Source organism: Microcaecilia unicolor, chromosome 1 (assembly GCF_901765095.1).
Source record: "Microcaecilia unicolor chromosome 1, aMicUni1.1, whole genome shotgun sequence".
NCBI lineage: Eukaryota > Metazoa > Chordata > Amphibia > Gymnophiona > Siphonopidae > Microcaecilia > Microcaecilia unicolor.
In genome coordinates this window covers 80939614-80963382 of record NC_044031.1, presented here as the reverse complement: position 1 = coordinate 80963382, position 23769 = coordinate 80939614, and the positions used below count along the sequence as shown (strand labels likewise).

Genomic DNA, 23769 nt, shown 5'->3' with positions numbered 1-23769 from the left:
GGGGTTAGGGAATGAGGTGCTGACTGTCACCATAATATGGCCTTAATCTGGTGTGAATGGGTAAGAAATGAGTAGATATGTGACAATTGTATTACAAGTTATAAAGGGGGGGAGAGAATGGGAGGCGTTAGACGTGATTAGTTCCCTGTTCTGGAATGTTGGTGTTGGGGGAGAAGGGGGGAGGGGACTCAAGTACAACATCAGGTTTAAAGGTTAATTTGGAGGGGGACTAGGAGAGACCACAGGAGGGAAAGAAATCAAAGATAAACCAGAGAACGCGAAACCAATTTTGGAAAGCTCTGAGAGGCAAAGGCTGGGATGCCACCTGGAGGAAGACAACTACACAAGTAATATTGATGGGTACGCTCATGAAAGACATAGCCCATGGTTAAACTAGTCACCTGGAATGTGGGAAGGATCAGCTCCCTTATAAAAAGGATGAAAATCTTGCAACAGTTACAGAGATATAAAATAGATATAGCACTACTACAAGAGACACATCTTAGTCGAGAGGAACATTAAAAAATGAAAAGGTGGTGGGTGGGAGAATGTATAGCTGCGGAGGCGCAGGGGAAGAAGGGGGGGTGGGTGGCAGTGCTCATACGAAAAGGGGTAGCCGCAGCAGTCAGGCCAATCATAATAGATCCTGGAGGAAGGTGGGTTGTGTTGGAGGTGGAAACGTCGGGCCAAAAAATCATTATTTGCAATGTGTATGTGCCTAACCATTACGATAAAACGTTTTATAATAGTGTGATAAACCAGCTGTTAAATTACCCAAGGGCACAGATAATAGTAGGTGGGGACTTCAACACAGTATGGGATCAGCAAATGGACAGTTCGCAAGGTCAACGCAGAGATGTGGTGGCGTCCACCAGGGGTTTGAAACGCTTGGGATATATACTGGATCTAGTAGACACCTGGAGGGTGCTCCACCCCGCAGAGCGAGACTATACACACCACTCGCGAGCCCACTCATCGCAGGCTACAATAGACTACTCACCACAAAAGATCTATTTGGGAAGGTGATAACAGCGAATATAGGCCCCTACATGATTTCAGACCATGCGTGGGTAAGTTTAGAGTGGGATTTGGGCCAGAGGAAAAACACGCCTGGCTCCTGGCAGTTCCCATTAGGCCTCTCAAGAGATGAAGCTTTTAAAGCAAGGCTTAGGGAGCGTTGGAAAGACTATGAGACTTTGAATAAAGAACACATAGAAGACCCAATATTATTCTGGGAGGCAGCAAAAGCGGTACTCTGCGGGGAAATAGTTAGCTATTCACATTATGTTAGGAAAGCTCGAAATAGAGAGATTCTAAGATTGAGTGTCACGATATGCAAAGCTTGCCAACTATATGGTAGGACGCATGTGGCGGCCCATCACATTTGATTATTGGAGCTACAAGTGACGCTAAATGAGCTGCTACAGCAGCGGGCTTCCAAATCCCAACTATACTATAAATACCAGTTGCATCGTTTTGGAAACAAAGCGGGGCGCCTTTTGGCAAGCCTCGCAAGACCTAAAGGTGGTAGGGGGAGAGTATTACAATTGAAAGATGGGAGGGGGACAGTGGTGAGTAAAGATGAGGAAATATGCGAGATATTTGCTGGATACTATAGGCAATTATATGCGAAGCCAGCCGATCAGGGACTCTCGGGGACTACGTACTTGTACAATCTTAACTTACCCTCTCTTGATCAAAGGGATATTGACATACTAAACCAACCGATTAAAGAAGAGGAGGTGACATTGGGGATAGCGAAGGGGAAATTTCTTAAGGCTCCCGGCTCCGATGGATTTAGAATGGAGTTCTATAAAATAATGGGAGAGGATATTTTGCCAACTTTAACAAAGTATTTTAACGACCTGGTAGATAAAGAGCAGATGCCAGAGGGCCTATCCTTAGCACAGATAATAGTCCTCCCAAAACCAGGAAAAGACCCGATAAAACCAGAATCATACTGCCCCATCTCACTATTAAATGTGGAAACGAAATTACTGGCAAAAATAATGGCTAATCGGATGGTGAAAGTATTACCTAAATTGATACATGAGGCACAAGTTGGTTTTGTAGAGGGGAGAGTAATAGCAAACAATTTGAGGAAAATATTAGGGACCTTGGAGATGAGGAGGCGTAGAGATACCCCAGCGTTACTTACCAGCTTTGATGCTGAAAAAGCATTTGATAAAGTTCACTGGGAGTTTTTATTTGCCACCATGGAAAGATATGGGTTTGCAGGGCGATTTATGTCGGCAGTAAAAACACTATATCACCAACTGAGGGCCAAAAGTTGGTTAAATGGGGTGGAATCGGCGGCTTTCTCGATGCAGAGAGGAACTCAGCAGGGATGCCCACTGTCCCCCTTGCTGTTCGTATTATCGTTGGACTCCCTAATAAAGGATATACAGTGGTGGAAATAAGTATTTGATCCCTTGCTGATTTTGTAAGTTTGCCCACTGACAAAGACATGAGCAGCCCATAATTGAAGGGTAGGTTATTGGTAACAGTGAGAGATAGCACATCACAAATTAAATCCGGAAAATCACATTGTGGAAAGGATATGAATTTATTTGCATTCTGCAGAGGGAAATAAGTATTTGATCCCCCACCAACCAGTAAGAGATCTGGCCCCTACAGACCAGGTAGATGCTCCAAATCAACTCGTTACCTGCATGACAGACAGCTGTCGGCAATGGTCACCTGTATGAAAGACACCTGTCCACAGACTCAGTGAATCAGTCAGACTCTAACCTCTACAAAATGGCCAAGAGCAAGGAGCTGTCTAAGGATGTCAGGGACAAGATCATACACCTGCACAAGGCTGGAATGGGCTACAAAACCATCAGTAAGACGCTGGGCGAGAAGGAGACAACTGTTGGTGCCATAGTAAGAAAATGGAAGAAGTACAAAATGACTGTCAATCGACAAAGATCTGGGGCTCCACGCAAAATCTCACCTCGTGGGGTATCCTTGATCATGAGGAAGGTTAGAAATCAGCCTACAACTACAAGGGGGGAACTTGTCAATGATCTCAAGGCAGCTGGGACCACTGTCACCACGAAAACCATTGGTAACACATTACGACATAACGGATTGCAATCCTGCAGTGCCCGCAAGGTCCCCCTGCTCCGGAAGGCACATGTGACGGCCCGTCTGAAGTTTGCCAGTGAACACCTGGATGATGCCGAGAGTGATTGGGAGAAGGTGCTGTGGTCAGATGAGACAAAAATTGAGCTCTTTGGCATGAACTCAACTCGCCGTGTTTGGAGGAAGAGAAATGCTGCCTATGACCCAAAGAACACCGTCCCCACTGTCAAGCATGGAGGTGGAAATGTTATGTTTTGGGGGTGTTTCTCTGCTAAGGGCACAGGACTACTTCACCGCATCAATGGGAGAATGGATGGGGCCATGTACCGTAGAATTCTGAGTGACAACCTCCTTCCCTCCGCCAGGGCCTTAAAAATGGGTCGTGGCTGGGTCTTCCAGCACGACAATGACCCAAAACATACAGCCAAGGCAACAAAGGAGTGGCTCAGGAAGAAGCACATTAGGGTCATGGAGTGGCCTAGCCAGTCACCAGACCTTAATCCCATTGAAAACTTATGGAGGGAGCTGAAGCTGCGAGTTGCCAAGCGACAGCCCAGAACGCTTAATGATTTAGAGATGATCTGCAAAGAGGAGTGGACCAAAATTCCTCCTGACATGTGTGCAAACCTCATCATCAACTACAGAAGACGTCTGACCGCTGTGCTTGCCAACAAGGGTTTTGCCACCAAGTATTAGGTCTTGTTTGCCAGAGGGATCAAATACTTATTTCCCTCTGCAGAATGCAAATAAATTCATATACTTTCCACAATGTGATTTTCCGGATTTAATTTGTGATGTGCTATCTCTCACTGTTACCAATAACCTACCCTTCAATTATGGGCTGCTCATGTCTTTGTCAGTGGGCAAACTTACAAAATCAGCAAGGGATCAAATACTTATTTCCACCACTGTATTAGATTGCCCACTGGTGAGAGGGATGACCTTTTAGTAATGGTAACAGATCCCCGGGAGTCCCTTCAGGCATTGATGGACATAAGCGAGTATGGAGATTATACAGGTTTCAGCTTAAACTCATCAAAGTCAGAAGCATTGGCTTCTTCCTCTGAAGTGAAACAAATGTGGGATCGGGGCTTTCCCTTGAGTTGGGCGGAGGTTTTTTTTTTTTGTTACATTTGTACCCTGCGCTTTCCCACTTATGGCAGGCTAAATGTGGCTTACATGGGGCAATGGAGGGTTAAGTGACTTGCCCAGAGTCCTTGCCCAGTGCCTGAAGTAGGAATCGAACTCAGTTCCTCAGTTCATTTAAATATCTAGGGATAAGACTGACAGTGGACCTAGAGAATTTATATGCCCTTAATATAGATACACTGTTAGATGACACAAGACGGCAACTTGGAAAGTGGGAAGGTTTCACTTTCTCTGCGGGGCAGAATAAGCTTGATACAAATGATAGTGTTCCCTAGGTGGCTATATGTATTGCAGAAGCTCCCCCTGCGCCTACTTCAGAAGGATCTGAGGAGGGCTGCTAAAATGTTCAGCTATTTCTGCTGGGCAAAGAAGAAGCCTAAACTGAAATTAATATACTTATAGGGCGGGTGGCAACAGGGAGGAATGGGATTACCAGATTTGGGCTTGTATAATCAAACATGTTTATTGAGGCATCTAGGAGACTGGATCTGTCAAACGCAAGTGTTCACACCACTAGAGCAGGAGTGAGAATATTTTTCCCCCTATGACCCTATTACATTACTGCACCAAGGGCGCAAACAGCTTCTGGTGCATTTTAGGCGCTGCACACTCCTACAGCCCTTACGGGAGGTATTGAAAAGGTTGGTTAAAGGACAGGGAGGGCATCCTGCGGTTTCAGACTTGCTAGCCATTAGAGGAAACGTAGAATTCAGCCCAGGTCAAGATAATGTGGCGTTCATACTGTGGGAGCGGTCCGGAATCAAGAGGGTGGAGCATTTAATGGGACAGGATGGAGAACTTATAAGGTATGAAGATTTGCAGGCTAAACTTTGGAGGTCCTGGGGGGACCGCTTTGCGTACGCTCAAATCAAACATTACATATTAAATCTGAACCAATCAGCAGTGAAGGCAAAGATAGGACCCAAAATGCATGCTTTCTTTCAGGAATTAGAGGTTGTGGGAATAACAGTGTCAACTCTCCACAAAGCGCTAGTGAAGGAATTGCCTCCAAAAGTTACTAGGCAATTAAGCAAAAATGGGAACAGGAAGCGGGAAGGTCCTTAGGGGAATGGGACGTTGGAACTACTCTAAGGGGGGTCTCTAATCTTACTGGGGATGAGAGACTGTGAGAATGTGGGTATAGAGTGGTAATGCGGGCATACGTGACTAGACAACAGTTAACCCATATGGGGCCCGGGCAGGAGGCTAAGTGTGTTAAATGTGGGCAAACGCCTCATACGTTACACCACGCATTCTGGGGATGCCCAGGTGTGCGGGCCTTTTGGGGGCAGATTTGGAGATATATGACAAAAACATTAGGCTCAACAATAAATGGGACATGGAACCACTTTGTACTGGATACACAAAGGGCATTTAGTACACAGGCTAAAGGAAAACAGGTATGGTGCCGTAAGTTATGCCTGGTGGCTTGGAAATGTATTTTGCAAAGCTGGATATCCCCAGAACCACCGGCTTACTGGCATTGGAGGAACCAAATACATGTGTTAGCAATGTGGGAGGCCAGGGGAACTAAGGGATCCTTGAAACGGAGAAAGAATTTCTTGCAAGTATGGACTCCGTATGTTTAGAGCTTAAGCCCTCGCGGGCACAACTTGCTTTTTGAATGGTTGTAACATTGGATAAGGAGATAAAAAGGAGCTCCTGTGGTCCATTCTGTGTTTTGAGAAAGGGGGGGGAGGGTGCCTACCTGGTCTATCAGAGTCCAACACCAGGGGGGCAACTCAGAGGTGAGGTGGACGGGCGGGGGAAAGGAGTTAAGAGGGAGGGTAGGTGGAAGTAGGTTTATGTGCATGAAGGGGCATGGAGAAGGGAAGGTAGGGGGGAGAGGGAGTAAAGTAAATCTTTTGGTGACAAGCTGTACTGTTTTATAGTCTGAGGAAATATTTTGTGACTTTATGTTACTGTATGTTAAAGTTTGTCATTCAATAAAAAAGGTGAAAAATAAAGAAAGGGAGGGGAGATTTTTGATAGCGAATATAGCTGTCAGTGGGAAATGACTTGGATAATTAAATACTTTGCTTCAAATTTAGGTCAAGAGCAGTTCTTTGAACTGTGTTGTAAGATTTTGGAACTTCAGGATGGTCACTTAATTGTGGGAAGGGAGATTTCAATCTATCAGTAAGGGTAAGAATCATCTCTTGAACCTAAGTTGCAGTACTTTGTGAGGATTTTAATATCAGCATTTATAAGAAATGTAAACCTGTAAGAGAACTACTCTTCAGTATCCTTATCTTTCTCTGGAGATGAGCGGAGAATATGTAGGCACACCAATTGGTTATGTCTTCTTGATGAACTTGTGTGTGTAGAGTTCTCCTTTAGCTCAGAAAAGCCTTTTAGGTTTAACTGAGCATGCACAGGTGTTCTGTGCTAGTATAATTCCCTTTCCTCTCTAACCAGTCTCAAAGTTCAAACACCTCTCTTCACTGAAAACAAAGCTACAACTGCTGGATTCTGAAAGTTAATGGCCAGCAAAGAATAATTTCATTGCTCATCAGAGCCATATGTCCCTTAGACCCAGCTCTAGTTCTGAAGTGGACTGATGTCTCCGTCAAATTGACTGCTTTCTGCCTCGGCCCAAACACAGTGGCAGCAGCAGTTGAAGCTTTATTAGCTTGAGCTTCACCTCAATGGAACCAGCAGTCAACGTTGACCCCTCCAACGAGTCTGTTTGGTAAGAGGAGTGTTTCACTTTTTCAGTTCTGAGGTCAGCTCACAGAAATTTGCTTCTTCAGGCAACTGGTTCATGAGCACATGACAAGGCCCTCTAGATATAACAGTGGCAAAATTGCTTTCCAACAAGTTGTCTTCCCTCTAGACTGCCCAGAGTAAGGCAGCTCAAGGAGCAAAATGTAAAAACTCGCAGAAAAAAATAACTAATCACAATAAGTTCCCTGAAGCTGTCCAGTAAAAGGCATACTGCAGAGCAGAGCAGGGTTACTTTAAATAATGATGATCAAAAAATCTTTTTCTCTTCAGAGAGGTATGTATGCTAGCACATGAACTCTAAGGCAACATAATCTGTGCTACTATTATCACTGAACCCATGACAACATTGAGAAAGCCCCTGATTGCAAAGGAGGCTTCCCACAACAGTTTGCTCTGTTTGCTTCAAAAATGTATTCAACACAGTTCAGCCCTTTATAAATGCTGGTAAAGTACAGGAATTTCAGTCCATGACAAGAGACTCCTTTCAGCGTCCACCGCAACCACCACCTCCTGCTTCAGTCAATTCCTAGGATTATTTTTTGCTTTGGACACCAATATCTACATGATTATGAAGACACTTGTTTGTGTTGTTCTTGCAAATCCGTGGAGGTGGATAACCAAGCCCAGCATGTTCAAGAACATTCCTGATCACATTCCACAAACCTTCCTTCTGAAGAACATGTGGAAGACCACTCGTACCCAGAATTTTTATTAAAGCTATTAAGGATCTTAGGTTTTTACCCCTATTCCACCAGTTAGTGATATGACTGATTTCTGATCCATAGTACAATGTCTTAGTTCTCCAAAGACGTAATTTCTCTTCTAGTACACCAGCTTCTTCAGGATCTTCCATTAAGAAGGCACCATTTTTGGCCCAAAAAGTGTCTAGACATCTGGAGCTAAAATTTAAGATCTTTCTGCCACTAGGTCATGACTGTCTACAACTTACCCTATTGGTCTGTGGTATTAGAAATAGCCTTTAATAAGTTTAGCCACTCAAGACTTCTGCACAGACAACAACTGACAAAGACCAAAAAATACTTGCTGTAGTAGGAGAAAACGTCTATAAGGGACCAAGCTCACTATGAAGAATTCTGCCTTATCAACTTATATTTCTCTGACGGCAAGCAGGACATTGTTTCTCACATGTGGGTAATGTCATCAGACAGAGCCCCAATGCGGATGCTTCCCAGTGTTCTGTATCTTAAAGAAACTTTTGGGAGCATCATACTGTGGTTTTGTGAGTGTCTTCCCGCCCGACCAGCAGTCTTTGTTTTTTCATAGAGCAGTGAAGTCACATTTAGTGAGCTCTCCTCAGTGCCTCATTTATTTCCATTTTTCAGAGTGCCTTCCCTCGTGGTGCGCAGGATTTTCCCTCATTTTCTGTTTTCTAGGTAATTTCTCCAATCCCCTTTATTTGTTTAGGTTTTTTTTCCCCGGCAGGTTTGTTTCCTTATTTTTTGCACAGCTTCTGAGAACAGCTTGACCCGAGCACTGGCTGGGGTAGTTTTTCCTCTTTCTAAAGAGATTTCTTTATTTTTCATAATTGAGCCATTTGATTTCATATTGACTATTTTTCCCTCAAGGTCACAGAAAACTCCCAGTGGTTTTAAGTGGTGCTCTAGACACAACAGAGTTATTTCTGGGACTGACCCTCATAACTAGTATCAGTCATACCTAAGTGCTGACCACAGGGCCGTTAATTGTGTTTTCTGTTTAAAAATGCAGAATGTACCCAAAAGAGTAGACAGGCCCAGCGCAAGAAACCTTTTGGCACTTCTAAGACCACTCCATTGAAATCAGTATCAGAGGTATTGGTCCCCACAGCTGGAGAAGCTGCATTGGACACTGGGGGAGCACGGCCAGTAAGGAGGTCTCCCCCCTGCCTCGACGTCGGGCACCTGTAGGGCCCTTTCAGACTGGTCCTGCATCAGACCCGACTCCGAGCACACATCTGGATTCATCATTGTCCTCAGCACTCTAATGTGCGTCTAGCAAAGGCAAGGAAACATCGACATCCGTTCCTTTTGAAGCACGGTGCCAGGATATCTGGGTCATTGGTACCCTTAATACCTGAGAAATTTCGGTGCCATGAGGACTACTCTCCCTCTGTGGAGTTAGTGCCAATGTGCCAGTCTCCTAAATGTCAGGACCAGCCTTTGGATTTGACATGGGCATCTATTCAGGCTGTCACTAAACCTACACTGGCCCTGCTTTTGCCATTCCTGCCTCCGAGGAATGGCTCAGGGTCATGTTGCAGGAGGCATTGCAGGAGTGGATCCAGGTTTGGCATTCAGCTTTTTGTTTCTTTTGACCAGGCAGGATAGGGGCAGCCATTGGTAAAAGCACTCTATAAAATTGGCTGGCAGATTGTATTTCCTTCACTTATGCCCCGGCTGGGCTGATTCTTGAGGGTCAAGTCACGGCTCACAATGTCAGAGCTATGGCTGTGTCGGTAGCCCACTTGAGATCAGCCTCCATTGAAGAGGTTTGCAGAGCTGCAATGTGGTCTTCAGCCCTCACATTCATATCTCATTAATGCCTTGAGCAGAATACCTGACGAGACAGTCTGTTTGGTCAGACGGTTCTGCAGAATTTGTTTGGTGTCTAGAATTCAATCCACCCTCCTAGGCCTATTTTTATTCTTTTCCAGGTTGCACTCTCACAACAAGAGTGTATATACGTTCAGGTTGATTGGTTTTCTGGTTGGTCTTTCCATGGTGTGGTGTTCTTGATGAGTCTAATAGCTAGGGGTGCCCATATTTGAGAAACAGTGATCTGCTTCTCTTCAGAGAAAGCGAAGTTACTCACCTGTAGCAGCTGTTCTCCGAGGGTAGCAGGATATGTATTCTCGCATCCCCTCCTACCTCCCACAGGAGTTGTATTTTTTTTTTTTAGCTTTTGATATTATATTGCTAGTCCTGCACACTCATATTGGTGGAAGGAACTCACATATGTGTGGTGCATTGCTTCCAGTAGCTTCTTAAAGATATAGAACACTGCGTAGTGTCTGTACGAGGGCTTCATCTGATGGTGTCACCCTTGTGTGAGAATACATGTCCTGCTGTTTTCAGAGAACATCTGTTACAGGTGTAACTTCGCTATAGCCTTATAAGAACATAAGAATAGCTGTACTAGATCAGACCGATGGGCCACATAGCCCAATATCCTGCTTCCAACAGTTGCCAATCCAAGTCACAAGTACTTTGCAGAATCCTAAATATTTATTTATTTGGCTTTTGCTCACACTTTTTCCCTTAGTAGCTCAAGATGAGTTACATTCAGGCATACTAGATTTTATTGCATAAAATGGGACTTGTGCTAAAACAGAACAAGTTAGTGGTAAACTAACACATCCTAACAGTAGCCCACATAAATATCAATACCTCTTAATGTAATAAGCCATATTTTTTCTTTTTTCCTGCATTAGTTGTGCATCGGGTCTGAACTTAGTATCATAACATAGTAGATGACTGCAGATAAAGACCTGTAAGGTCCATCCTGTCTGCCCAATAATGATAAACTCATTACATATGGTTTATGATACTTCATATGGATACCTGGTCTTGATTTGTCCTTGCCATTTTCAGGGCATAGATTGTAGAAGTATGCCCAGCACTGTCCTTGTTCTAAAATTTCTGAAGTTAACATTGAAGCCCCTGAAAAGCTCCACTCCAGCTCATCCAAATTTATTCAGCCACGATCAGGGCACAGGCCGTAGAAGACTGCCCAGTACTGGCTTTGTTGTCTAACTTCCGAAGCTGACTCTGTCCAGCCGCAATCAGAGCACAGACTGGAAAGGTTTGCCCAGTATTGGCTTTGCTTTCCAATTACCAGGGTTGCTTTTGAATCTCCGCTAAGCTTCTTTGCATCCATTCCTTCTAAACAGGATTGCTTTGTGTTTATCCCATGCAGTTTTGAATTCCATTACGATTTTCATTTCCACCACCTCCCGCAGGAGGGCATTCCAGATATCTACCACCCTATCTGAGAAAAAATACTTCCTGACATTATTCCTGAGACTGTCCCCTTTCAGCCTTGTAGAGGGGCATCAACACCTCCTTTCTTCTCCTGGTTATACCCCTCTCTATGCAGTCTAGCATCCTTCTGATTTCGTCCAGTTCCTTCTTGCATTGTTTTTTCACCATCAGATTCAGATCCTCAGACACCATCGCCCCAAGGTCCCTCTCCAAGCCAAGATTAACAATGTCTCCCCTCCTATCTGGTATATCTCGCTTGGATTTCTGCACCCGAAGTGCATCACTCTGAACTTCTTGGCATTAAATTTTAACTGACCTATATATATGTGGGGTAACAAACTAGTCCAGTTTTCCAATAATACTACTTTCAATATTAACAAAAACCTAAATATGTAACAAAATAACAAAACTATATATATATATATATATAGTGCTCAGTTCAAATGCATTAAACATTAATCAATGTAGGATCCAACTCCTCAATAATGCACTCCTCCAACCTTCATTTCACTAAGTACACACACTGCCTACCACGTAACTCTTAATATAATGCAGTGTTTCATAACAATAAACAGTTCAACAAATTCACTTATCTGCAGGAATGGTGCTCCCGAGCTATATCTTCCAGTGCAAAAGTTCACATTCAAAGGATCCCACGTGATCTAAAAAATATGTCCCAATAATCCTATGTGCAGAAAATTTATTTTTTGCTTTCTCCTTTAGGTATGGATTCCCAGTGTTGTCCTCTATGCAGTATCCATGTTTCTCCTCATTTGGCATCATCAGGAGAACTTAACTGAAAACAAACATACTGAAAATCAAAACAGGAAGATACAGCACGGGATCACCATTCCTGCAGATAATTGAATTTGTTAAGCTGTTTATTGTCATGAGACATTGCATTATATTAAGAGTTATATGGTAGGCAGGATGGACTTAGTGCAATGATGATTGGAGGAGTGCATTATTGAGGAGTTGGATCCTACATTGATTAATGTTTAAAGCACTTGATAATGTTTGTTATCATGAAAAATTAGAACAATGAACAGAAAAGGTGCAATCCGCAAACAACAACAGGTAACTAAAATGTGGATCAATTATAACACTAAACATTTGTTTACTTTCTAAATAGTACCTGGGGAGTTCAGGACATATAGCTGCTCACAGGTTATCAAATATAACTGTTCACAGGGCTCAGGAAAGAGATCTTTCTCTCTCTTCTCCCTGGCTAAGACTGGAGAAAAACTCAGTACATCCTAGCTAAATTTGAGCTCCTGGGCCAATCAGAGTCCAGAAAAAGCCAGTACATCCTAGCTGAATTTGAGCTCCTGGGTCAATCAGAGCCCAGAACAACATTTTTTTAAACAGTAGCTAGCCTAGCCATCACTGCAGGTTTACTTCTTCTCTGTGTTAACTAAAGAGGGAAGTCATTTCTCCGTAACATTGTTTAACATAAACATGCACCACCTGCTGGCCAAACCTATGGAAATACACTTCATGAAATATTCTTGTAATTCATATGCTGGAAAATTCATCTTTTCACTACAATATTGTTAATCATAAGAGCATAAAATGAACAATGTTGGGTCAGGCCAAGCAATCCTGTCTCCTATAGTAGCCAATCTAGTTCATTATGAAATACTTAATAGATCCCACAAAATATCTCCACTCCTAGCAACTCACTTTCCAGGATCAGCAGTGGCTTTCCCAAATCTACTTGCTAATAATGGTTTATGATATTTAAGTGTTTGTTCAGATCCCTTTCAAATCTAGCTGCACTAGATGCCAACATCCTGTTTCCATCATTCATAAATCCAGGCAAACAAGTAACTGGTAAGATACCAAGGAGTAGACCAATGACAGCTTTATTTTATATTGAATTGTTACTTTATTGTAGTCCTTGTGTAAACTGTTCCTCCCTGGAATACACATTATAAACAATATACTGGGTCAAGTAGTCTTTCTTGGGAATGTTGCTCAGACTGGGGAAGATTGGAAAGAGATGGAGAATATGAAGGAGGAAGCCTTCTGAATTCCTGTTTGATTATACTTTATTGTCTGAGAACCAATATCCATCAGTCCCAAAAGAAAGTCAATAGTAAAAAAAAATATTTACATTTTGAAAGAAAACAAACTTCTTTAAAGTTTACTCTTCCCCACCCATGTAAACTAAAAGTTTCAGAATATCTTAAAATTTGAAAGAAAATGTTTAAAGATTGGCTGTTGAAAGCTATTGTTTTTGCCAAATAGTGAGGTTTCCTGATTCTCTCATTTAGATAACATGTGCATGCTTAGGTCTCCTCTCTCCCCTCTGCATGATCCACCTCGTTCTGAAAACAATAGAATGTTAGAAACCAATAAAAGCTTCTTCATTCCAAGTACTAAATGTATTCCTTGGTAGCTTGTATTCACAAGTTTGTATTTTATTTTCTAATTTGCACCATCAGATCCCTAATGGTAAACATTGCAGAAATGTATTTCCGGGCTTGGAAGAAGGCTTCTGGAGGTATTTTGGAGGTACATACTCTATTTTATTTTGCTTGTAGTTTCAGCAAATGCTTTATTGAAATCTGTTTAAGGCTTAGGAAATGACACATTCTGGAGGTCATTTTAGAAGCATCTGCACATGCAAATAGCAGCTACACAAGTAAATGATAATTTCAGAAAACTGCTGTTTGCATGTGTGGATGGCCGGGAAACAGAGCTTATAACACACTTAATATTTTATTCGGTGTACAGAATCCATATACGTAATCATTATGCACACATAGTACATACAAATAATATACACTAAGGTCCCTGTTTACTAAGCAGCGCTGTAGGCGCACTAACTTTTTAGCATGTGTTAATGGTGTCTCTAGTGTTGGCGCATGCTAAAACGTTTGTGCGCCTATAGTGTGGCTTAGTAAACAGGTCCCTTAGTGATATAAAATGCAAAATCTATGCATATGTTTTCCATTTCCCATTGGGAATACATGCACTTTTTAAAATGTTTTCCCTAATGGCTTTTGTATCAACTCGAGACATGCGTAGGTTTCATAAATTTGTCATTTGGCTGAGGCTTTAACTCATGATTAATGGGTAATTTTCCTTAATTCAGTGTTTTTTGTTTTGTTTTTTAACATTTTAGATGTACAATAAGCTTAAAAAAACCTATTACAGTTTTGCTCTATATGTACATTTTTGAAATTGGGCTATTATGGAGTAATTATATAAGATGGGTGCTATCATTTAGATGCCAAAATTTTATCTTAAGAGTTATTCTGTAAATACCCGTGTAACTTACATAGGGGGCAATTTTATAACTTGGCGCCAAAATATAGATCTTATCTTTTTCTGGGTTAGCTAGTCTTTTTGGTTTCACATTTACTCTCATATTAATTTTGAAAGAAACATTATACCTCCTTTTTAAATTTTTTTTATTATGCTGTTATAGTGAACTTCTACCTAATGTGTATTCTAATGTTATTAATAATATAACTGTGCTCAGTAATCACATATTACTCCGGCTAGGTTGCTCTTAGCAATATATTGTAACCAACATCACAGCACTGCAGCCCTCCCTGCCTCCTTACGTTATCACTAGTTTATATTTTTCTTTGTTCAATGTTGTATATAATCACCCAAATCACTTTAAACATCTTATTGACAAGTGCACTTATCTTAGGGCTGGTCTTCCTTCGTGCAAATGGAGATGGAGATGTGGTCGTGCCTCCGGAGTAATATTGTTCTCATGGAAACTCTCAATAAAATTATCTTTCATTCAATCTTCCTCTGTTCTCTTAATTCACGCTCTGTTCTCAACACAAGCTGTGTTTCGCTAGTTTTTCACGTCATCAGGAGAACTGATGGTATCGGGCGTGGAACATCGCTCCTACTCAAGATGGTATCTAAAATATAAATGTATGCTTTTCTTATGCAATCCCCTGTTATTTATTGAGCTTCTGCTTTCATATTCATGTATATTATCTCAATAGTGAGCTTAATTCTTTCCTTCTGTCATTACAATCTAAATTTCTTAATGTTCTATATTCTTAGCATACCTGGCGTGGAACATCGCTCCTACTCAAGACTACCTGGTCAAAAACGCTAGCGCATGCGCTTTGCTTTTATAGACGGCTTTTATGACGTTCCTCCCTTTCAACTATTCATGTAGCCACTCAATCGCCCAGTTCAGGCCATGTGGTATTACCGTATCCCATTGAAAAATTAGCTTTTGTTCTTTGCGCTTCAATACTTTAGCAATATCTCCTCTATGAGGTAGCTTTATTTGAGTTAGTGTTACATATTTTAAATCCTGTAGATCATGATTCATGCCATCCCAATGCTCCACTAAGGGGACTTCTTTCTTTTTTATTCGCAGATTACTGATATGCTCAGCTATTCTCCGTTTGATCTTCCTGGTCATGTATCCTATACACCATTTCATAGACATGTTATGCCATATACTACTTGGGATGACTCGCAGTCAGTGTTAGTCGTAATCCAGTATGGTTTCCCCGTCCTAGGGTGCGGCACTGCATTAGTCTGCCATATGTATTTGCAGTAAACACATCTGGGGCATGGTCTATACCCTCCTTCACCTGGACTTATTTGCCTGTCACTGTACCTAGACTGTTGTTGCAGCAATTCTCCCGTATTTTTAGCTCTTGTATACGCAAATAATGGATTTTCTTTGAAGTTAAGTAAGGATAATATGGACCAATGTTTTTTTATTATGTTTTTCACTCATCCCGTTTGGGGTCACGTGATGCCTGCTGCCTGAGAGGACGTGGGGAAGAGTGGCTCCTCTGGAGATCTGCTAATTTCAGCTTAAAAAGCCAGATTTACTGGATGGACCTGATTCCTGAGGGTGTTGAAAGCTTTCTTAAGAGGCAGGGACCAGAATTGGATAAGGCATAGAGAGAGCGCGGTATGCCCACAAAATCCCAGAGAGCAGCGAAAAACTCGAAAAGCATGGCCCACCGCAGCATGCGTGGAACGAGCGTGAGCCGCAAGCAGGTGAATGGATCGCAGAAATAACGCGATCAGTGTCGGAGGCCCTGGAAAATAGGCTCGGAAAGCTACAAACAGCTGTTGATGAAATTAACGGCAAATTTGATGTGCACGCTAGCTGCATAGCCAAAGTAAAGAAGAGGGTAGCTTCGGGAGAAGACGACGCAAGGCAAATGGTGGCCCAGATTTCAGCCCTTCAAAAAGAAACGGGAGATTTAAGGGACCGTCTGGAAGAGCAACAGAACCGTGCAAGGAGGAATAACTTGAGAGTCGTTGGTCTCCCCGAGGCGGTGTTGGACAGGAACTTATATAATTTTTTTGACTCTTGGCTACCCAATCAGCTGGGTATCGAAAATGGCAGGAACAATATATGTTGCGATAGGGCGCATCGGATTGGGTGCGAAGCGAGCAGAGTGCCAGGTCCAGAACGGTAATCGCCCACTTTACCAATTGGCAGGCAAAAGAGATGTTATTAAGGGCTTACCGCTTGAAGACATCACTGAATTACGAGGGCCACCGGCTGCTCATCTTCATGACTATTCAGCGAGAGTGGCAATGCTATGTAAAACTATGGTGCCCACGTGCACTTAACTGCACAAAAAGGGAATTAAGTTCGCCCTTCTTTATCCAGCGAAGCTGCGAGTGTGGTATGAGAATCAGGTGACCTACATCAGTGAGCTGGGAGAGGCGAAGGCGCTGCTGGAGAAAATCAATACAAGCCCGTGACCAAATCAAGACGTTTCACAGGTGGAGGTCGGGTGCCTTATCTGCAAGCAATAAGAAGCGACGCATTAAGCGATCGGAAGAAATTTGAACTCAGGTCAGCTGGACATGTTATTTAGTTGAATTGGGCTCTGCTCGTAAGTTGGAGACTGTAGCAGGAGGGAGACATAAGTGGCAGGGAAAGAATGTGTGGATTTCAGGTTTGCTTCTGTTGGTATTGAACCTTTATTATCGGGTTAGAATTTAAAGTTGAAGCGAGAATGGGTTCTAGTTATGTAAATAACAGATTTATTAGGTTTATTGGGTAAATCATTGACACATTACCTTATTTAAGGAAGTGGACTCCAGGGGGGCATCTCTTTTTGCGGGTTTTGGGTAGGAGAAGGATAGGGGACCTGGACAAGGAGGGAAGGAAGTGGATGGGACGGAGGGGGAGGGGGGATGGAAGTACAGCGTGGAGAGGGATGTGGATGGTGACTGAATTGAGGGTGGGGGAGGGGGAAGGGAGGGATGGGGGAACTAATGTTGGGAGGGATAGGGAATATAGGCTGAATATGGAAGAGAGGCTTTTGAATTCGATGCAGGGGGGGCAAGGCATGAAAGTAAGCACAACCGTGACAGTCTGTTTGCTAGATGGGAAGAACGAAGACACTCGCTGGTTTGGCTGGGAGACCGGCGAGGTGAGCAGCAACTATACCTATGTTAATGACAGCAAATCCTATGACTATGGTTAATTTGAAGCTAATTACTCTCAATGTAGATGGTATGCACTCTCTGGTTAAAAGATCCAAGTTGCTCTCTTGGCTGCGGAGAGAGGGGGCAGACATAGCATTTCTCCAAGAAATTCACCTATCTGCCATAGAACAATCAAAATTAAGGAGGAGCTAGGTGGGGGAGGTAAGGTACTCTTCCTATAATTCTAGACAAAGAGGAGTGGCCATACTAATACACGAAAATTTGCCTTTCAACATCCATAAAGTGGTTCAGGACAAGGAGGGCAGATATGTCTTGGTCATGGGTGAACTATGGGGACAACACATGCTCTTGTGCAGTGTATATGGGCCTAATGTCTACTCTCCCAAATTCTTTTCAGAACTTGTGGCCAAAGTAGTGTCTTTTCCTAATTGTCTAATAGTGATGGAGGGTGATTTTAACATTGTGCCTGACCCCTCATTTGACTGCGAACCCCCGAAGGCTAAGGGAGGGAAAGGGAGAACGGGGGGGTTAATTTTGTAGCTTCTTAACTGGGACTTGTGGATATATGGAGGCTTTTACACCCGCATAACATATATTTATTAAAAAAAATCTGGACAGTGCTCAGGCAGTTCCCTTTTGAGTCCCGGTTTGGAACCGGCAGCCTGGTCACACGCAGTTCTGCCTTCTGTGGACCCTGCCCCAATGAGCTGCCGTTGCGGCTCCATTTCTGAGTGGGGTCTTGGGCCCCGCTATCTCCGCCAGAAGATGTCCTCTGTGTTCCCTCTGTGCCTTATGATAGACAGGGTACTCAAGAGGATTCTTTGCCATGTGGGTCAAGTGATTCTTGTCGCTCCAGATTGGCCAATTCCACTATGGTGTGCGAACCTTATCTAGATGCAAGTGGATGAGTCCCTCCGGCTGCCCTCTGTCCTGACCTTCTGATTCAGGGACCAATTCAGGAGCTAGTGTGAAGATCCCTCCCACTTTGGTCTTACAGCCTGGCTATTGAGCAGGCGAAGTTCAGGAAGAAAGGGTATTCCTTGGAAGTCATTGCTACTCTTCTTTAGGAGAAAAAGCATTCTTTCTGCAGCTTATGCATGTGTGTGGTGGCTCTTCAAGGCCTGGTCTGCAGACCCAGCAGTTTCTCCTTTTCAGGCTTCACTCCCCAGATCTTAACCTTTTTGCAAGACTGCCTGGTGAAAGGCCTGGTGCACAATTCTCTGTGGATGCAGGTAGCGGCCTTGATGTAATTCGTTTTTCGAAGGGAATTAATCGTCTTAAATCCTGGTGTGGCCTCTGTGTCTAGAATGGAATCTCAAGTGCTCCGGGCTTGTTTAAAAGATCAACTGTCAAAGCAGTTTTTCTCTTCACAATCTCTTTGGTAAGCCGGGAGTCAGAAATGCAGGTGGTGTTATGTCACAAACCTTTTCTCTGTTTTTCTCACGACTGGGTGACTGGTATGCATGGTCCCATCCTTTTTTCCTAAGGTGGTGGCCACCTTTAAATCAACCATTGTTTCTTCCCACCTTTCGAGAGGAGATGTACCCTTGGGATTTTCCTTCACTGCATCTACTGGATGTCTGCCATGTCCTCCTCAAGTTATCTGGAGGTAACCAAATAGTTTTGTCGGTTGGATAATTTGTTTATCCTTATCTCGGGGCCTCGCAAAGGGGAGACGGTGTCGAAGGCAACTATTGCTTGCTAGGTAAAGGACACTGTTGCGTCGGCTTATTTTCTGGCAAGTAAACCACTGCCTGCCCGTGTTTGGGCACAATCTACTCAGGCGGTTGCAACTTCTTGGGCAGTGGCACGCCTATATTTTTTAGGAAGAAATTTGTAGGGTGGCAGTGTGGTTGTCGGTCCATAATTTCTCCAGGCTTTACCTTCTGGATGTCTCTGCACGTTCAGATGCCACCTTTGGGGCCTTGGTGCTTTCTTCGGGAACTTCAGGTTCCCACCTTACTTAAGGACTGCTTTGCTACATCCCACTAGCCTACATCCCACTAGTCTCTGGATTCATCTACTGCTGGCGCTAAGGAACAAAAAGTTGTCTTATCTCATAATTTTCTTTCCTTTAGACACAGGAGATGAATCCAGAGGCCCTCCCTGACTGTTTTTTTTGTTTGTTCTCGGTTGGTTCTTTCTGTTGGTTCTTGTTGCATGTTTCTGTTTGAGGGTTACTCCAATCAAGTTTTAATTTCGGTTTAGGACTTTTCTTTTCCTGTGGGGAAGGAGAAATGTTCTAATGATGTTTCCTTCTGCTTTGTTATGAGAAGTACTAACTGGCCAAGGAGCATTCCGTCCCATAAGGCACTTCAGTTCTGCACTTTCTATGTCTACTTGCTGGTACATGATCATAACCCACTAGTCTCTGGATTCATCTGCTGCGTCTAAAGGAATGAAAATTACCAGGTATGACATAATTTTTTCGATCAATTAAAGTTAGGTTTTCCATCATTTAAAGGGATTCACTTTAAAAAATAAATTAAAACGTCCTTTTGTCGTTGACTATTAAACAACATTCTTTTTAGTTTTCTTGTTGGGAAAGCTTGAAAATTATCTATTTGGTAAGCATTTGACCAATGGTTGGTTAGTTTAAACTTGCGGATTGTGTATTGCATTGGTTTAAACCATTTTTTGTATCACTTTAAATATGAAATTGGCTGTATGTCACTTTGGACCTATTCCTAGGGATTAATCAGGTTACAAATGTCAGATTAGGTAGGTGAGTGACTGTGCAGTTCTCAGGTTTGGGCTGCTGGGTGCGCCAATTTGGCCACATAAACACACATGTAACTGTTTTATTAAAAAAAAAAGAGAGAGAGAGAGAACTAAATAAGTCTGAAGCTGTTTCAGGCCTGGGGAGTGGAGCCTTTCAGCAGCTGTCAGTGCTTTTGGGGGTGGGGGAGGCACCACCTGCATTGAAATGCTAGAGCAGCTGTAGGACACTCTCACGTTGCCATGTCAGTAGCCTCAGAGAAGCCGAGTCTTGGCACAGCATGTGCTGCAGGGCAAATCATGTTTCTCAGAAGAGCCTCCACTGTGTCTGCACAGAATTAGCTTTGGGAAACATGGAGACTCCATTTTCTTCTAGGGCTTCTTTTCAAGTGACTCTGGAAGGCTCACAGGAGTAGCCGGGTGTGTCTGGGGCTGACCCCAGCTGCTCTCAGACCTCAGTGGTAACTGGAGTCCAGTATACATGGGAAATTTATCTTCTGACAAAGCTAGAATATCTCCCAACGTTTTCCCCATCTGGAATCACTCAACCCTGGTGCAAACTCTGGATTACCTTGCAGAGACAAAATGGGGGACATGTGGGGACAGCTGCCAATGTCTTCACCACCAGCCCTAAGCTTTACAGAGGTAGCGCAGCAAGATATGAGTTTGCATCGTCCCCTCCCGTTTAGGTACATGCAGCAAGGTCATACAATTCCATGTGCCAGTAAGCTCCTCCCCCTCCCCCCCAACCTCCCGGACAAACACCTACTTTGTCCTTCATCCACTTTAACATAGCAGCTACGTTATATAATGTGATAACAGCAGTTAGCATATCTGGGTTAAAAAAAAGGTTTGGACAAGTTCCTGGAGGAAAAGTGCATAGTCTGTTATTGAAGATGGACATGGGGAAGCCACTGCTTGCCCCGGGATTGGTAGCATGGAATGTTACTACTAATTGGGTTTTTCCATGTACTAATGACCTGGATTGGCCACTGTTGGAAGCAGGATACTGGGCTAGATGGACCATTGGTCTGACCCACATTGGCTATTCTTATATATGTTCTTATGTGGTTATGCTGTTCATGGTTCCCCAGCCTAATTCCCTAGAAATAAGGATGAGACTGGATTTCTTGCATTATCGGTTCCAAGGTCAAAATAAACAATAGTGGACAGGGGGAAACCCTGCCGAGTGCCCTTCTGCATTTGGAACACATCTATATGCTTTCCGCTAATTAACTGAGCCTCTAGCAGGGTGTAAAGTATTCGTATCCATGTACAGAATGTATTTCCCAGACCATACTGCTCTGAAACCTAATGTATATATGACGTCAACCTGGCCAAAGGCCTTTTCTGTATCTAAACTGATCAACAGCTCCCTGCTTGTACCATTTTTTCTCAGGGCCTTAATAGCCCTGATGATGTTAACTGAGGCATACCTACCTGGGATAAACCCCATTTGGTCCTCATGAATCAAGCTGGGGAGCACTCTATTCAGTATCAGTGCCAGTATTTCAGTGAACAACTTTTAGATCTTGATTAATGAGGGATATGGGTCAATTAGACTCCACTCGCTCCAAGTCTTTCCTTGGCTTTGAAAAAATTAGCACATGGGACCCCTATTCCGCTCTACCAAAACTTCCCGCCTCCAGGCATTCCTGGTACATCTTCTATAACACAGGTGCCACCAAATCTAACAATTTGTAAAACAACCCCCCCCCCCCCCCCCCAATAACCATCTGGCCTTGGCACTTTTTCTAAAGGGAAGGTTTTAATGGCAGCTCTGATTTCCCCTTCCAGAAAGGGACCTCTAGAATATTCTTCTATAACTCTGTAACCTTGGGTAATGTCTGACTCTTGTGCTCCATCTGCAGTTGGTTCTTGTGTTTATAACTTCTTGTAAACATCCAGGAAAGCCTTTGCTATTGCTGAGTATCTCCAATTTGGCATCCATCAACTGTTAACTGTGTTGCTACTTGTTTACATTGTTCTATTGGTCACTCGCTGAGCCAAAAGTTGGTCATTTTGGGCCCAAATATGAGAGTTTTCCTTCCGTTCCTCTAGAGACAAGGAGGCTTGACGTCTACCTTGCAACACCTGTAACTGGGTGGACAAAGTAAGCAGCTCCTGATCTCGGAGATCACGCTCCTGACCCACATACTCAGTAATGTCCCTCCTGGGGATTGTCTTCACTGCCTCCCAGAGTGTAATTGTATAATGGATACAGACTTATTTTGGGCTATGTAGTATTGCCAAAATTTGGGATTCAGGTACAATGATAGGTCAAATTTCCAAAGCTTGTCCTCTCGCCAGTAAGGTTGTCAGTTTAATCGCAACTGCTGCATTATTCGATACTCATGCAGGCTGTATCTCCACGTGCTGGTGGTCAGAAAACCATAGCACCTGGATCAAGTTGTAATTCAATCTGGCATGTACCTGGTGCACATTTTAATAATAAGTGAATTCTGTTGGGTGCAAGGCTCTCCGTGTCCATCATGCTGAGCTGCTACAATTAAAAAAAAAAAAAATTGACACCCTTCCTTTTGTGGGCCAGTAGCGGAGGCCGTAGCAGTTTACAGTCCCGAAGAGGGGTCCACAGTGATATTGAAATCTCTCCCTATAATTAGCTGATAGCATACTGGAGTATTGTAGCTACTACCAGGAGAAGAACCCATGTAGGGGCATATACACTACATCACAAATATTTTCTTCCCCCTAATTCCTTTATCAGCATAATAGACCTCCCCTGAGGGTCCTAAATCATTTTATGCAAGTGCCAATCCAATCCCTTTTTTAATAGTATTGCCACCCCCCACCCCCCCGGCATTCAATGGAAGCAGAAGTTCTCACTTCCCCTCCCACACGCTCGACCTGGAATCCCATCTGACTCTCTTCCATGCTTGAGAGCTCCTGCTTGCATACCATCAGCAAGTCTTTTACCGCTTCAGGAGATCGAGACAGCAGTCTAGCAGTGAGAGGGGTGCTATCCAGTCTTTTGCATTGAGTGTCACATGTATGATTATCTCCCAGTTGGTGAGCGGTTATATGTGTGTGCCCAATTCAAAGAGCTCCTAGCTCTGAGAACAGGTCCGTTCTCTTGAGGCTAGAGTAGCAGACTTGGAGGAGCTGATGGAGACAGAGGTACATAGAGGAGACCTGCAAGGACGTTGTACAGAAGTCCCATCTCCAGTTTAGCTGCCTCTGTGCTGCCTTGGAGGAGAGAGGTCTCCAAGAAATAAAGCATCACTCTTGTGGAGTAGCAAGTACTCCTGTAGCCAGGACCTGCCTGCCAGGGATGTACTATCCTCTCGCACGTAGAGATGTCTACTAGAACATCTGCCCAGGCGAGAAGGGTTAGAGTGGCTGTTGTAGTTGGTGATTTTATCATTAGTCAATGTAGATAGCTGGGCAGCTGGTGTCGTCTGGTCACTTGCCTGCCTGGTGTGAAGGTGGTGTACCTCATGCGTTACCTAGACAGGAGCTTAGATAGTGCTGGGGAGGAGCAGGCTGTCTTGGTATATGTGGGTAACAATGACATAGGAAAATGTGGGAGGGAGTATGGTTACTCTTATGTTCTTTTTTTTTTTTTTAACTGTTTTTATTATCTCATGGAATCAGATACACACACCATAAGTGATAACATAACAGTACATCTCCGCTCACACTAGTTACATAGTGGCATCATCATTAATGGCAT

General features: G+C 43.4%; 1 protein-coding gene across 1 annotated transcript in view; it reads left to right on the top strand.

Moving 5' to 3' along the window:
- The window catches only part of LOC115467090 (condensin-2 complex subunit G2-like), a 100140-nt gene that overhangs the window by 65861 nt on the left and 10510 nt on the right, over positions 1-23769 (top strand). The window contains exon 8 of the mRNA XM_030198818.1: positions 13391-13460. Coding sequence (XP_030054678.1) covers positions 13391-13460 — 70 coding nt within the window. The remainder of the gene's footprint in view (positions 1-13390; positions 13461-23769) is intronic.